We start from the raw sequence: 16,084 nt of genomic DNA, 5'->3' as shown, positions 1-16,084 counted from the left end.
GTGGCATTGGATCGCTCTTTGATTGAGGCTATGAGCTGTGGGCAAAAAAAAAAAAGTTGGTGGGTGAAAAGCAGCACCAATATTTTGATAATAGTAACTAGTAGTATATACAATGAATTAACTTTAATTGCCATGGCGGTGGCTCGGGGGTTCGTAGGGCTTTCACCAATTTTAGTATGGCTAAAATATTAAAAATTTTAAAATTAACTTTTTAATAAATTTTTATATTTTTATTATATTTAAATAATTTTTTATTTTTTAATTTTTATTTAAATGAGTCTTTACTTCAAATAATTGATTTATGTTAAGAAAACATTTGATTTGTGAAAAAATTAAAATTTTTAGTCAGATTCTTATTTTTTATAATTTGATTTTTTATTTTGATTCATATAATTTTTAAAATTTTTTAAAATTTTTAGTAGTGTCAAAAAAGAAAAAAAAAAAAAAAGGGAGAATGAAAAAAAAATTTTCTTCCTGCATTTTTTTTATTTCAAAGAGAAAGTAAAAATTATACTTTATTCTTTCTAATCTTTTAAAATTATAAAATAAATATGATTTTCGTTATTTATAATTTTAACAAGTATTACATTTTTAAATTAAAAAATATAGTGGATGTTGAAATTATATTTTTAAAATTTTAAAATTTTAACACATACCATGTTTTTAAGATAAAATAGTAGAAGATGTTGAAATATTTTTTTTTTCAAAATTTTGGAATTTTAACAAAAAATCGTGTTTTCAAAATAAAAATGTAATAGATATAAAAATATATTTTTAAAATTGTAAAATTTTAACAAAGATTATATTTTTAAGATAAAAATATAGTGAACGTTGAAACTATATTTTCAAAATTTTAGAATTTTACCAAATATTATGTTTTTAGGATACAAATATAATCGATGTCAAAGCTATATTTTCAAATTTTTAAAATTTTAACAAAAATCATATTTTTAATATAAAAATATAGTAGATGTTAAAACTTTATTTTTGAAATTTTAGAATTTAACAAAAATAGTGTTTTTAAGATAAAAACGTAATGAATGTTGAAATTTTATTTTTGGAATTCTAAATTTTACCACATACCATTTTTTAGGATAAAAAAAGTAATGGATGTTGAAATTTTGTTTTCAAAATTATAAAATTTTAACAAAAGATTGCATTTTTAATATAAAAAACATAGTAGATGTTAAAACTTTATTATCGAAATTTTGAAATCTTAATAAAGATTATGTTTTTAAGATAAAAAAAATGTAGTCCTTATTGCTACTCATGACAAAATTAAAATAAAATGTAAAATATATTTACTTAATAAGATAAAAAGGTCGGCATGTGTTTTTTCTTTATGTAGGGACAATTAATGTAAAAGTAGTAATTAGAATTGTAAAATTATTTTTGTTGAAAATATGAAATTTTTTTAAAATTATTTAATTTCAACGAAAACAACATATTATTTATGTGTAACATATTATGAATGTCACGTCTTATTACGTGTCATTAGAGATAATATAATAAAATATTTTATCAGGTAATTTTACATTCCTCTAAATCAAATATAAAAATATTATATTTCTTAAATCAATGAAACTAAAAAATTATACATTCTCCTTCAATATCATTTGTTTTCGAAATAACTTTTTCTCACGAAATCTAAAAATTCGCATACCAAAAGACTTTTAAAGGCTTATTTAATTACAAATTAAAGATTAATAATTTATTTGGATGCAAATTAAGAATTAATAACTTATTTAAATATAATAAAAATATAAAAAATTTATCTAAATAAAGTGAATTTTAAAAGAATTTTACGTTATTTTAATTCTTTAGTAATTAGTATGCAACACAAGAGCTATTTAGGTAAGGATTATAATTAATAATATATATTATATCAAAGTAGTTACTATTAATCTTTATTAGTTCCAAGTCGTACACTAACAAATAATGACTAATTAAGGATAAATGACAGTGATTTATGTAACTACTAGTAGTAAAGATAAAATAAGGGTAAATAGCACCCATTGTTTTTAAATTTTAAGGCATATATTATTTTTATTTTTTATATTTTAAAAAATCATTGGTTAAATCTCATACTTTTAAATTTATAATATTTTGATTTTTTCAACAATTTAATATCAATTAAGGCATAATGTCATACATACAAATACAAAATAGAAGGCATGGAATATTTTATTTTATGAAATAATTTTTTTAATTAAAAAACCTAAATATCTTTCATTATATATTTAGATAATGGTTAATATTTACATTTTTATAACATTTTTATTATATATATGAAAATTGTAAAAATACCGCTAAACTAAAAACTATATATGAAAACACATTAATACTTGTACATACCAAATCAAAATAAAAACTATTTGTCCACCGATATAGTATTGACTATTTTGATTTTTGGATCACTTTTTTATTGTTACAAAAGCAATATTGATATGTTTTTAAATGAATATAATGTAACAATTTTAAAGTAGTTTTATAGATTTTTTACATAAAGAAAATTAGGAAATAAAATATTATAAATGTTAAAATTTAAATCTCAAATATGTTAGATACCATATGTTAAAGTTTCCAATTTTAATATTCAATATATTAGAACAAAAAATACATGTGAGATCTATAAGTTTTTTAATTAAGTTTAACCTAGACCTAGAAGCTGTTGGAAATATTTTCAAAATAGTGAAAGAAAGTTGATTAAACATAAGACTTAATCACAAATTATGAGAAATCAAAGTTAAGTAAGCATAAAACATCTTTTGGAATAATGTTTGAGTTGAAAAAGTGAAATTTTAGCTAAAGGTATTCAAATGCCATTCTTAGGCATTCAAATACCAACTTTTTGTTTGACAGTATTCAAATACCCTCATAGGACATTTGAATGCCCATTCACTGTTTCATGATATTCAATAGAAAATCACTAAGGCATTCAATACCCATGAAGGGAATTCAAATACCATCATTGTGTTTGACCAAAAAGTGTGACTTTTTTAAATGATTATTTTTGGAATGAGATAAGTGATCTTTCACTATAAAAAAGGTGAATAATTCTATCCATAATTATTCATAAAGGTGTCTTTAATATATAAAGACATGTTACTTCATTGAAATGACACAAGTTAAATGACACAATCTTTAGGTTCATTTTTTATAAATAGAAATGGCTAGAAGTACTTTGTAATGAGTTTTTAATGCTAAAAATATGTGTAAAAACTCTGTCAAATTCTTCTTCCTTTCACTCTAAAAAAAAGACAAATCTCTTAGACTTTGTTTTGCTACAATAAACTAGTCTAAGACTAGACATTTTTGTGCCTTTTCAAAAGTGTTAGGTGATTTAAATCTTACTAATGCGATGTGAATTCAAACAATACTTCATTGTATCTCATAAACTATTTTAACAACTCTTGTTGCTTCCCAAGAAATGGTGTAGGCAAATAAGTATAAAGGAAAGTGTTTTCATAACATGACTTAAAGTCGTTTCCTTTTAGTTTTCGATTTTCCATTTGGAGCCAATATTTAACAACCGGTATAAGGGATGTACTTTAACAAGGAAGGGACTTGGAACCATCTTCATTAAAAGTGATCGTAATACCAACAATCTTTAGACTTATCCAGTAGTAAAAGGTCTACAATAATAAGATTGGTTGATTTGCATATTTTGTTTTTAATAACCTTTATACTAATTTTGTGCTTTTTAATATTGGAACCGATATAGAGAGGTTTAAGACATTTGAGAGTGATGAAATGCATTTAAGATGGCTATATGGATTCATAAAGGAATAACTCCCACCAAAAATATGATCATGATAGTAGTCACCAAAAATAAATAAGTTTTATTTACTTATGAATTGTATGTATGATTGTTTGATACATGAATTATTTATTTAAAATCATGCATTGATAACTTTTATGTTATGAATTGAAGATGAATTTTTCATAAATCTAAGTTTGTCCTTACTAATCTAAAACTTCCATCATCATGTGATAAATTTTAAGAAAGTCATTTTGTATAAATAATAAAGTAACTCTTAAAAGGATTGTATAATCTTCAAATAAGAAAAATTATGACACAATGAACATGATAAGTATGTAAGACTTAATTGTCAAAGTACATGAGATGTGGTTAGAAAGAAAATATGGAGATGTGATTAATTCTATGCCATTTATTAAACTTAGGTATTTGAGAGCACTAGTGAGGAAAGAATTAGGTATGCTTGTAACTTTTAGTGTATGCAAAGCAGCAAATGGGTTGATTATTAAAAAAAATGAAAGAGAAATATAATGAAGAATTTAAAGTTTTGAATGATTACGTAAATAAGCTGAAGTGTACAAACCCTGAAAACATTATCATTATTATTTTTAGAGACCAATACTAGATTCATTACCTGTCTTTTAGAATATGTATGCATGTTTTGGAGCTATCAAAGAAAATTTTTTAAATGGTTATAGACACATTATTGGTTTTGATGAATTTAAAAAAAAAATAGTTAAAGGTCAGTTACTTATGGCAATATGAAGGGATAGAAACAATCAAATGTTTCCAATTGCATAGGCAATGGTAGAAACAAAATAATATTGATAACTGGACATGGACATGAAGTGGGTATTTATCATATTATTATTTTAGTTTATGTTTAAGCTTGGACTTGTTTTTAAGTTGAATATATTAATTAATGTTGTAGGGTTGTGGTCAAGGTTCTCAAACCTTGTGCAAAGAAATCAAATAAAAAATTTGCAACCAGTAACAAGAATGTACTTTTCAATTTGTGTCAAATTTTAGTTTGTCATAATTGGGTTAATTATTAATACCAAAACAATGTGCTACAATTTGCTACAAACAGACTTATGTCCATTTAAAAAGAGGTTGAGATAAAATCAAAAAAGTAATATCTAGACCCTGATAATGGATTATCTATTCTCAATGTAAGTAAGACTTTAATCATATTTCTATTCATAATGCCTATAACAGTGTGATATTGGTAACTGAAACAATTATATAATGTTAACTAAAACAATTCTATTCATAAAGCCTACTAGATCTTGTGAGATAATTATTAGAAAAAAAATAAGAAAACCTACTTCATGCATTACCACAGATCGATTACTGGTAACTAATTTAATGCACATCAATTATTTTCATTCAATATTATTCATTAGGATTGGTAATATTATATTTTAATTTTTTTACTATTAGGCACAAAGGAATCAGAAACAGACTGAAAGTCAAAACAAAAGGAATCTATAAAGGTTTTCAAAGGAGTTCTAGAGTTGTCTACAATTTTTACACAAGAAAATGTTGCAACTACATCTAAGAAAGGAAAAGAAAAAGTTACGGAATTATAAATATTGTTAGGAATGGCGTGATGTTTCTACTATCGGCATTTTGGGAATTTGTTATTAGTAATGAAATTTTTTTGTATGTAACATTTGTTATCATCATGTTTTGTATATAACATCTGCTACTAGTATAAGTTTTGGAATGATAATTGATGGAATTTTTTGTATGTAGCATCTGTTGGTCTCATTTTTTTTATGGTATATTGAAATAATAGTGATGGAAATTTTCTGTATATTAGAAACTAAGCAATTTGTGACATTTTGAAAATGAAATGAAATTATACCTTTCCAAATTATGTGTTATTGTGCTTTATTATGTTTTCAAAGTATAAAATTATACTTTATAATGTTTGAATGTAAATGCCAAAAAACAAGGTATCTTAAACAAAACCATTATATAGCATAAAAATAACCATTAAAGCCATATAACGTAATGAGTTGTTATATTTTTGTTCAAATTATACAACCACTATGGCAAGCCTAACAAATCATTTTGTATCATATCATCACTACCATGTTCTATTCTTGAAGAAAACAATATTATCCAACTAAATATCAAAGCATATTTATAAAAAAAATTTCTTTTGCTTTTCTTCTTCCCTCAACCTTGGCATTCGTCAAACCTCCATGAAGAATCTTAATTTCAACTTTTAATGTAGCAATTTCATCCATCAAGTATTCAATGTTGATTCTAGAAGACATCTTTTACCTTACACATCTATCTTTACTCTTTAGCTCAATTCTCAATGCTTTGTTATCCTACATCAATTTAGAATTCTCTTGTTTTAACCTTTTATTAGCATATCTTACTCAATTATAACTGCTTTTACATGTTTTTCATTTAATTCCACATCATACAAAAAAAAAATCCATAACATTTAACTTGCATACAACCAACAAATTTTATCTATGAGTTTTTCTAAACTGTCTTGAAATGTAACACAACTAAACATAACCAAACCAAACTAAAACCAATGCTGTCCTAACAAACAAAATTGCATAACCAAGTAGCATTCATTCAATTTAATCAATGAAATCTTAAGTTGTCTTTATAATACCTCATTCAAATTAACCAAACAAATCCTAAGCTTTCCTAAATGTTCATCATAAGAGAATCATCTATTCCATCCATCATAGCAAAATTAATTACCTGATAGTTTCTACAATAAATAAAATCTTCTTCCAAGGTTGTCATCACTAGTTGATGTCATTAATGGAGCTTTAAGTCCACAATAGCAATACACAGTATCACTTTTATAATCATAAATGAAGGTTGCATGTCTTAACATATAATGAGTAGAATGAAATTATTAACAAATTAGTAACTATTATTCATAATTATAAACGCTTGGTTCATTTGATTATGAATCATATCTTTTTTGTTATTTTAATTATTGTAAACAAAAATTAGTAGAAAATTTCAAACCTACCAAACTTGTTTTTTGTATTCGACATTTTCAAATTTCACTCTTCTAGATTTTAATCGATCTTAACAATATCATCTACTCGTCCAGACTTCTTGTCCAAACCTCAACCATACCTCTCTAACAACCTAATTTTCAATATGGTATTAGACCTTAGCAACTCTTAAAACCCATCTGCTACTCAATGTTTGGACCTCAATTGTATACAATATTAGTTAAGTTAGATAAAATTAAAAAATCATAGCTAGGTAGAAGCCATTAATACGAAAAACTGTGGAAAGTAAATGGGGTTGTTTTAGGGTTAATAAGATTGGAGAGAAAAAAAAAAGAAAAAATGGAAAGAAAAAAATCACGATGGAACAAAAAAAAAGGGAAAATGCTAATGTAGAGCTAAATTTTTTATCACCTATATAAAAAAAATGACAGAATGACTTTTTAAAGTGAATGAATAAAAATATTTACCATGTCAGTATTTTTTTCTCAAATAAATGAGATAAAATTACAACATCAACATTTAATGCACAAGTGGATAAAAAAATTTGTCATATATATAAAGTCAAGTACTATGTTAAACAAGTCAACACCAACATCAGCTATAGTAATTGCAGCAGTTAACCACATTATTAATTTTACTTAATTATGCGAATTGTTTTTGTATATATGAATTCAATATCTACTATTTTTAGTGAAGGGACTAATTTCATCATTTCAATAAAATACAAGGAGCTTCTCTGCAATTGGACGATAACAAAACAAGGTCCTTGGAGGGAGTGCCGCAAAATTTTTGTGCCCACTGTAGAAGATTCTTGGCTCCAACTCTGCTTACCAAAAAAAAAAAAAAAACCATGTTTGACCCGCCTCTCGGTCCTTTTTTCTTTAAACAATTATACGAGCCTTGTTTGGGGCTGGGCAGGCCTCTCAATCTCAGAACTTTGGTTATTCTTTCAATTACTTTTTTTTTTTTTTTAAAACTTGATAAAAACAAAGGAAAGACAATACTGTGAGATTGAGGTTTCGGTTTTCTTCGTTAGACAATGGCGTTAAGGTTCGACGCCAGAGATGTTTGCGGATTCAAATTCTTGTTTTCCTTGGCGATCATGTACGGTCTCATGTCGATTCTGGTTCACTCCGTAATTTACATGAAGTTCATCGAGCCGTTGGGGATCGACGCGCCTCTCGATCGCTTCTCCGAGGCCAGAGCTATCGAGCATGTTCGAGTCTTATCACATGAGATCGACGGTCGACAAGTGCGTCATCATATCTTTAACTTCTCTTTACTTCTTTATGCCCCATGAGGATTTCGATAATTTCTTCTACTTATTTTTGTTTGTTTTGACTAGCTTTAAGTTATTATTACTAGTTTTTTCTCATTAATATTTCTTCTTAAATTCAAATTTTGATTGGTTGGAGGTTACTTAGAGCGAAGGTGAACTCTGGGGAGAGTTGAATTTATTTCAACGAAGCTGAAATGAAAAAAATAATGGAATAGGGATTTATATTATTGATTAGATGTTTGTTTTTTTATTCAATAGGAAGGGCGTCCGGGTTTGAGAGAAGCGGCTCAGTACATTAAGGCACGGTTGGAAAGGGTGAAGGACAGAGCTGGGTCTAATATTAGGTTGGTATACATTTGTTTTAAGGCTGAACTGTCTAATTTCTAAATGGGTTTTGTATTTCTCATTAATTGTTTAGAGTTGCTTGCTCAACTTGATTTAATTCATGAACTTGCAGAGTTGAGATTGAAGAGAACGTTGTTGGTGGGTCATTCAATATGATGTTTTTAGGCCACAGCATATCATTGAGTTACAGAAATCATACCAATATTTTGATGAGGTAAATTTCTGAAACTGAATAGGATTCTTTGGATTGGATTTATATTGTGGTACTATGTCAATCATTCAATGAAGGATTAGGAAATTTCCTTACCTTCCTTTTGGCTGCATCAGTTATTACTTATTATTGTTGGCATCCATCTTTGCATGTAAGTAGGGAGTAGGGACCACTTTTAATGATGGGACCCGCTTAAAATCTACAGCGGGCCATTTTGTTCAATCCCTTTGAAATGTAATGAAAGAAATAATAGTCGGGAAAATCCATATCCTTTTTTGGTGATAATGGTTCTTTTATACTGCATGACTAAGACATAGTTGCACTTGCATCTGCCATATCATTTAGGGTGTTGAAGAAGTGTGTGAAACTTTGTTATTTTAAGCTTGATCATGGATAAAAAAACTGAACACTGTATTAGAAAGTTTTAAGGCCTTTGACTCATGAAAAATGAAGGGAAAGAGTTACTGATATCATTGTTTAAGGCATTCTAGCAGTGGTAAGTAGTGGCTTATCTTAATCATGGAATCAATGTCAAAAGATTGATTATGCTTTAGATTCCCAAATTTTTTAATGTTTTGTGCTTTAAGAGGCAATTAACCATTACATTGTAAAGCACTCTGTTTTAGTATTGCAACTTTTTGGCAAATCACATCATCTTCTTTGTTTTTTTTTTTTTAATACTGACAGGATATCCTCAATAGATTCACAAGACACCGATCCATCAGTTTTAATGAATGCTCATTTTGATAGTCCACTTGGTTCCCCTGGTGCTGGTGATTGTGGTTCATGTGTTGGTAAGTACATTGAATATTTTTAGCTTGATTGCTGAAATTACATTGGCTATTTTGTTGAAGACATCTTCCTTATGCTTTGTGTTTTTGCAGCAACAGTGTTGGAAATTGCAAGACTAACCATAGACTCTGGCTGGGTCCCACCTCGGCCTATAATTTTATTATTCAATGGTGCAGAAGAAGTTTTTATGTTGGTAAGGAGTATAATAATGCTTTGACCATTATTTCAATTGAGACTACTGCAGTTTTATATACAAAATATATATATATATATTTTTCATAAGTGATAGATTATAAAACTTCAAGAAATAATGCCTAAACTTGTGGTAGCAAACACTTATTTTGGGACATAACATACCAAAGAAGAAACTTAGTTCATTCTTTTGGAAGAATGGGAAACGGTTGACAAAACTTTAAACCCTCTCAATAGGAAGGATAGCAGGGAGTTATGGCAGGGAGAAAAGGAAAATGTAAATGAAACTGACAAAATCAAACCTCAAGCTGACATTATTTTGTTAACTTTGTTTGAAGATATAAATCTTGTTGAATATCATATTCATACAGACTTATGAAGTGCTTCTGATATTTTAGGGTGCACATGGCTTCATGAGGACGCATAAATGGCGTGATTCCATTGGAGCTTTTATAAATGTGGAAGCTTCTGGGACGGGAGGTCTTGGTAGGATATAAGGCAATGCTAATGCTTTTCTTTCCCCGAGTGCTAAAATAACAGTTCATACCCAGTGATGATGCCATTGCCAGGGAATAAAGCTCATTTTGTTTTGGTGAAGTAATCAAGATTTGTTTGTGATAAATAAAGTGATACCTTATTTCATACTATAACTGCTTATAGTAGAGAATATTCTGTGAGAACATTATCATCATGGTTTCTTAAAATGACCTTAATCTGGATAACCATTGAAAATTTCTGTTGGTAGACTTGCGTGAAGTTCCATTTTTGTTTTCCATGCCTAAGTTACATATTTGTTGACACTACAGATCTAGTCTGCCAATCTGGACCTGGTTCTTGGCCCTCTTACGTCTATGCTCAATCAGCAATATATCCCATGGCACATAGTGCAGCTCAGGTTTTACTTTATCCTTTTTTAGTCATATCTATGCTCTGGTGAGCAATTATTTTCTTGGAGTACTTTTTTACTGTATTACTTCCATTTATAGTTTAAACATGTTTCCTTGTGAAAGTTATCATGATGTAATTTATTTCTGCTGTCCCTGAAATTGTGTATACTTGGTTCCTGTCCTGTTAATCCAGTTCCTGTATATTGATGGTGTAACTGAATGATGAATTATTTATTATACTTGCAGGATGTTTTCCCCATTATTCCTGGAGATACAGATTACAGGATGTTTTCCCAAGATTATGGCAGTATTCCTGGCTTGGATATTATTTTTCTTCTTGGTGGTTATTATTACCATACCTCCTATGATACTGTGGAGAGACTATTGTATGCATTACATCTGCTCCTGTGGCATAGAATCACTTTAGTTGAAATTTATATATTTTGGTATTAAGCACTTCCACTCATATATATGCCTTCCTGTTTTCAATACAGACCTGGTAGCATGCAAGCACGTGGAGACAATTTGTATAGCACGGTTAAGGCCTTTGCAGAGTCTTCTAAGCTTAAAAATGCTCATGAAAGAGAATCCCTTGGTGTTAGTGATGACTACAATGATGAACGAGCTGTTTTCTTTGATTACTTAACCTGGTTCATGGTGGGTATTGTGCATGTATAAAATATGCACTTTGCTCTAGAATTATTTTTTCTTGGATAATAATTGCCTATCATCAATGATGGGTATATCAATTGTTTTATTTTGATTATGCTGTTTCAGATATTCTACTCAAGAAGGATAGCTGTGGTACTTCATGGCATTCCCATCACCATCTTCCTCATTATGCCTTTCTTTTTACGTTGGCTGAATTCTGGGTTATGTTGTTGTTTTGCAGCCTTCTATGACTTTGTAAAAGGTAAATGACTGCATATCATTAATCTATTTCAATTTATTTATTTGGCAGTTTAATTACTTAGTCAATATACTATTGTAATTCATTAATAATTTCCTGTAACAAGTTTTGCTTCTCGGTTCTTAATATCATATTGGTAGTCCTCTTCAAGCTGTTTTGGACCGCTATAATTTTTTCAAATTTGTTGATTATGCAGGAATGATCCTCCATGCTACTGGAATTATACTGGCTATAATTTTCCCAGTTATATTTTCCATCCTGAGATTGTCATTTTCTAGTTATGGAATGAACTGGTTGGTTGTACATCTTAAGCTGGAAGACAAACATGGGATATTTTCTCATAGTATTGATTGAATGATCAAATGTTTGAAATATTAGTTGATGCGCTGAAATTGATATGCAGGTTTGCGAATCCCTTCTTGGCTTTCTTGATGTTCACTCCCATCTCACTTATTGGTCTGTTGATCCCAGGAATCATTTTTCGTGTTTTTCCCCTCTCCCAAGATTTTTCAGTTCTCAAGACATCAAAAGAGGTCAACTTTGTAGATTCAAATTTTCTTTAAGAAATTGACTGGACCTAGCTTTTTGCATGGTTTTTTTTTCCACACAAATTGTTCATGTGTGGTTTTGTTATAAAGGAGCTTAAACTGTTATACCCTGTAAAGTTCCCCAATTTGCATTCAAGTTATTTCACACATGAATCTCACTTAACCATGCTTAATGCATAAAAGCCGAAATACTGAATATCTAATTCTAAGTGGATCTGCTAGACATGATAATACACTTAATCTTGCCCACTTATGCATAAATTATATAATGACTAGCTCAGCTATGATGCATGCAAAAGTTTTAGCTGTGTTTGAGTAAAATTGTTTATGTGTATATATATGTATGGTATGTGGCTACTGAAGAGGTATGTGGCTACTGAAGAGGTATATGACTAAATGAATCCTATAGGCACTATCTGATGAGGCAAGATTCTGGGGAGCATTTGGATTTTATGCTTCATTAACTTTGGTATGTGTTGTGATCACTGTCATTCACTAGTTAAAATCATGGGTTTTCATTGCATTGATTTTCTCAAATTTTATAAACAACTTTGAAATGGCAGGCTTATCTTATAGCTGGGTTAAGTGGGGGTTTCTTGACCTTTTTCACATCTGCGTCTATGCTTCTTGCATGGATCTCCTTTTACCTATCAAACAAGTTTTGTGGTCATCAATCAGTCAGGTATCATTTCCAGTGAATATGCATTAGCATATCCACTTCATGATCTACAAGCATATGGTTGGTTTTAGCTGTTGCCAATCATTATTTGATGGAGCTAATTGTTAGTTATTTGCATCTTATAACCCCCACCTCCTCTTTCTCTCTTTCTTCATTTCTGTCATTGTGCCTGCCCGTGTATATTGGTTGAATCTACTCATTAGTGGCTCACAGCAATCAAGGAAAAGAAGGAATGATACAATTGCACACAATCTCAGAACTATTTGTTAGCTTTTCAAGTGCCTTCCTCTTTGTTACCCATTTGTTTGAAAGGGATTTTAACTATGAAACAAAATAGCAATCTGTTTTGGTATTAAGGAAAGTAAAAATGCAGTATCCAGGGAATTAGCAATTACTTTACCTCCAGCACCTAAGTTTTTACATCAAAATTGCTCAATAAGGTTATGAGAACTTTTGGCCGAATGACTTTCAGTTATGATATGACAGAAAGTTTTGTGATTCCATCTCTTTGAGCTTAGGAATTGGAGGATTGACATTGTTTATTTTTATTCCTGAAAGTTCTCATGTTTGGAAGTAAATTTCCCCTTTCATTTGTGTTCCTTCAGTCTTAAATTTCTACTTTCTATTAATATATTAGTAAACACTGCATATAGACTGATAATATTGTTTCTTTCAGGTCAGCTGTTTTTTATGTGATAACTCTAATTCCTTGCCTTACATACTCTGTTTATTTTGGTGGGTTTCTTGTTCAATTTTTGATTGAGAAGATGGGTATGATGGGTTCTCTTCCACCGCCTTATGGTTAGTTTTTCTGTACTTTGTAGCTAATTTTGGTTTTAGAAAATTTGCATGGATCTGGCAAAAGGATTTACCTTAATGGATATTTTATTGAATCAAAATGGGAGTCTTGCTTCATATGTTTGCTGCTTTTGTCCAAATAGCTATGCATTAAATTTTCAGTACATATCACATTTTTTTTTCTTTTTTTTTGGTATAACAAATTGATAATTTAAAACATTTGATTATGCTGTATAGGAGTTTTACTATAACAGTATTCCGAAATACACAATGGCAAAATACATGATCTTTAGTTTTTTGCCTGCAGGTAATTACATTCCTGATATTGTGGTGGCAGCAATAGTTGGTGTTGTCACTTGTTGGTGTGTGGGCCCCCTATTATCTATTTGTGGCAATTGGTTAGCCAGGTCGTCCATCTTGCAGTTCTTGCTACATCTTAGTGTGATTGCTTTGGCTCTGTCTTCACAGTTCTTTCCATATAGCACGGATGCACCTAAGAGAGTTGTTTTCCAGCATACATTTCTGACAGCAGGTATTTAAAAACTACTTTGCTATTCAGAACCTCTTGAAACCTGTATAAGTTTAGAGTAATAATGTTACAGTCCTTAATTTATTTATATAAGCAAATCCTTTTTGTTAATGATGTTGATGACTCAATTCATGGTTGATGTTTAGAACTCTAATATCTTCTATGCTGAAAAGTTGTAATGCTGTTATTTCTAAAAACTGTTTTACTTCTGGGCTTGACAGATGCAAATAAGGTTGTTGATTCAAGTTATGACTTTTCTGTGGTGGATTCCAACTCTTTGCTGTTTCTTTTCAAGTATGCACCTGAAGTGGCAAGGGCGTTGCACATTGGTCCAGAGTTTTCTTTTGAAACTGCTAAAATGTCTAACCAACAGACTTTTATGGTATGTTATATTTAGTTCTCATGCCAATGTTTTATAAATTATACATAACCCATAATAATTTGTGGATTAAGAAGAGAAAAAATGGCCTCCCTTTTAAAACTTGGATGCATATGCTTGTAATGGTTGGTTCGTTATGAGCATCTGCATTACATAATTGCCTCTACTCTTCTCCCCTCCTTTGCTGCTACCTCTCAGGGCTGGTTTGGTGTGATATCATTTGCATTCTCCAAGCAAACTTCCTGCAAGGGAAGTTCCCTATATATCTGTTTATTTTCATCCACAACCAAAGCATTGCAATAAATTCTTCGTTAATTTATCGAAAGGTTCATTTGGGCTTCCTTCATTGAAGGTCTTGTATAATGTCTACTTTCATTTCATGGCAGTCTACTTTATTTGGTTTTCTAATCATTTTTTTATGCGTCCACCATGTTAGGTTCACTTGCCTTTTCACATTTTTACTCATTGAAGTTTATTACATATAACAACACTTTTAAATAACATCATCTGTGAATTTGACTAATGGAAATTTTATATCTTTGCAGGCACTTTTTCCAGTGTCCTTTTTGTTTTCAAGAAGTTTGAAGTTCCCTGCAAGAAGTGATGAGGTTTTGAAGCAATATAGACATTTTCCTCATTTGTATACTAATAAGCCACAAATGATGTCTAGCGATGGATCTCGGAGAGTTTATTTGGAACTTTCCTTAGGGTGAGTTAAGGCTTTTGAAATCTGACCCATGAACTAGAAATTTAATGGTACTGATTCTTAAGTTCTATAGACATTATTTTTTACATTTTCGTCTTTGCAGTTCCTTAGAGGAGGTTTGGGTTACAGTCCTTAACATTACTGGCCCTTTATCCACTTGGTCATTTGCTGACAATAAGCTACCAGGTATGTAAAATGTTTTCCTTTCTATTCCACTTCTGCATTGAAGTGTTGTCTGGTTTTCATGATTCATTGTAATGATAAATCTTGCAGTCCCGGAAACCGCTGAAGGCGGTCCACCTTCATACATATGCAGACTTAGTGGAGCCAGTCATGAAAATTGGACCTTCTGGTTGGAGGTACAGTTCTATTTTCAGTTACGCATTGTAATGAAAATTGAAATCAAAAGAAACTTTTGGTTTCCCTATATGTATATGATCCATGCCTAACTTCTTACATGGGGATTGCAGTCTAGCAATTCTGGAGATTTAAGGGTGGATGTGGCGGTGCTTGACCAAATTTTGGTTGATGAAGCAAAGAAGTTGAAGGGACTTTTCCCACCTTGGGCAGATGTGACGGCTTACTCTAGTTTTTTGTCCAGCTACATCATTTAGTCTTTATACTCCTTCCCAGTCATTCTTTCACTAGATAATAAGTTCATTAAAATACCTCATCTCAGTTTTAAAATTCATATATTCTTCACTTTTTGATTCCTCTTTCATTCCAATGTTGTGAACTGTATAATATAACAATACATTAACCCCATCATACGCTTGCCAAAAGTTTCTCTCACTGAAATTCTTATATGAATTTGAGTGCAATGTGAGAATACAAATACCATCTGTTGGCTCATGTGACGAGAAATTGATCTCTGAGTTTGAATATGTTAGGTGAATGTGAATAAGGTAATTTCTCATTTTCAGGAATTCACTAGGCTTAATGTAAATAAACATGCTTGGATCAGTTCGAAAAGGGATATCAAACGAATTCCAAAATTCCTTATTTTTGTGAGAAAATTTCTTTTTAAAAATGGAGATTTAAAATAATGAAAACAGCTCTGATAT

The 16,084-nt window shown here is 29.9% G+C and overlaps 1 protein-coding gene across 1 annotated transcript; it reads left to right on the top strand.

The window, feature by feature from the left end:
- The first annotated feature begins 7,677 nt into the window (after window positions 1–7,677).
- On the top strand, window positions 7,678–15,872 carry LOC111287506 (uncharacterized). Its single transcript, XM_022878116.2, has 21 exons — window positions 7,678–8,017; window positions 8,303–8,388; window positions 8,502–8,603; window positions 9,288–9,394; window positions 9,485–9,585; window positions 9,983–10,070; window positions 10,391–10,479; window positions 10,718–10,857; window positions 10,966–11,128; window positions 11,249–11,384; window positions 11,578–11,674; window positions 11,785–11,914; window positions 12,339–12,398; window positions 12,493–12,611; window positions 13,285–13,409; window positions 13,714–13,938; window positions 14,157–14,317; window positions 14,860–15,023; window positions 15,124–15,206; window positions 15,294–15,379; window positions 15,491–15,872. The coding sequence occupies exons 1-21, from the start codon at window positions 7,805–7,807 to the stop codon at window positions 15,632–15,634; spliced, it is 2,619 nt and encodes an 872-aa protein (XP_022733851.2). The 5' UTR covers window positions 7,678–7,804; the 3' UTR covers window positions 15,635–15,872.
- Window positions 15,873–16,084: the final 212 nt, after the last annotated feature.

The sequence above is a fragment of the Durio zibethinus genome, chromosome 4 (assembly GCF_047325235.1).
Source record: "Durio zibethinus cultivar Kanyao isolate XHJ-2024 chromosome 4, ASM4732523v1, whole genome shotgun sequence".
Lineage (NCBI taxonomy): Eukaryota > Viridiplantae > Streptophyta > Magnoliopsida > Malvales > Malvaceae > Durio > Durio zibethinus.
The sequence above is the reverse complement of the archived record's forward strand: the minus strand, read 5'-3'. Positions and strand labels throughout refer to the sequence as shown.

Bases quoted from the DNA above. Each gene is read 5' to 3' on its own strand.
- LOC111287506 (XM_022878116.2), top strand. From the start codon at position 7,805: ATGGCGTTAAGGTTCGACGCCAGAGATGTTTGCGGATTCAAATTCTTG. The intron at 11,129-11,248 runs GTGGGTATTGTG...ATGCTGTTTCAG, and splicing joins ATTACTTAACCTGGTTCATG to ATATTCTACTCAAGAAGGAT. The intron at 15,024-15,123 runs GTGAGTTAAGGC...TCGTCTTTGCAG, and splicing joins TATTTGGAACTTTCCTTAGG to TTCCTTAGAGGAGGTTTGGG.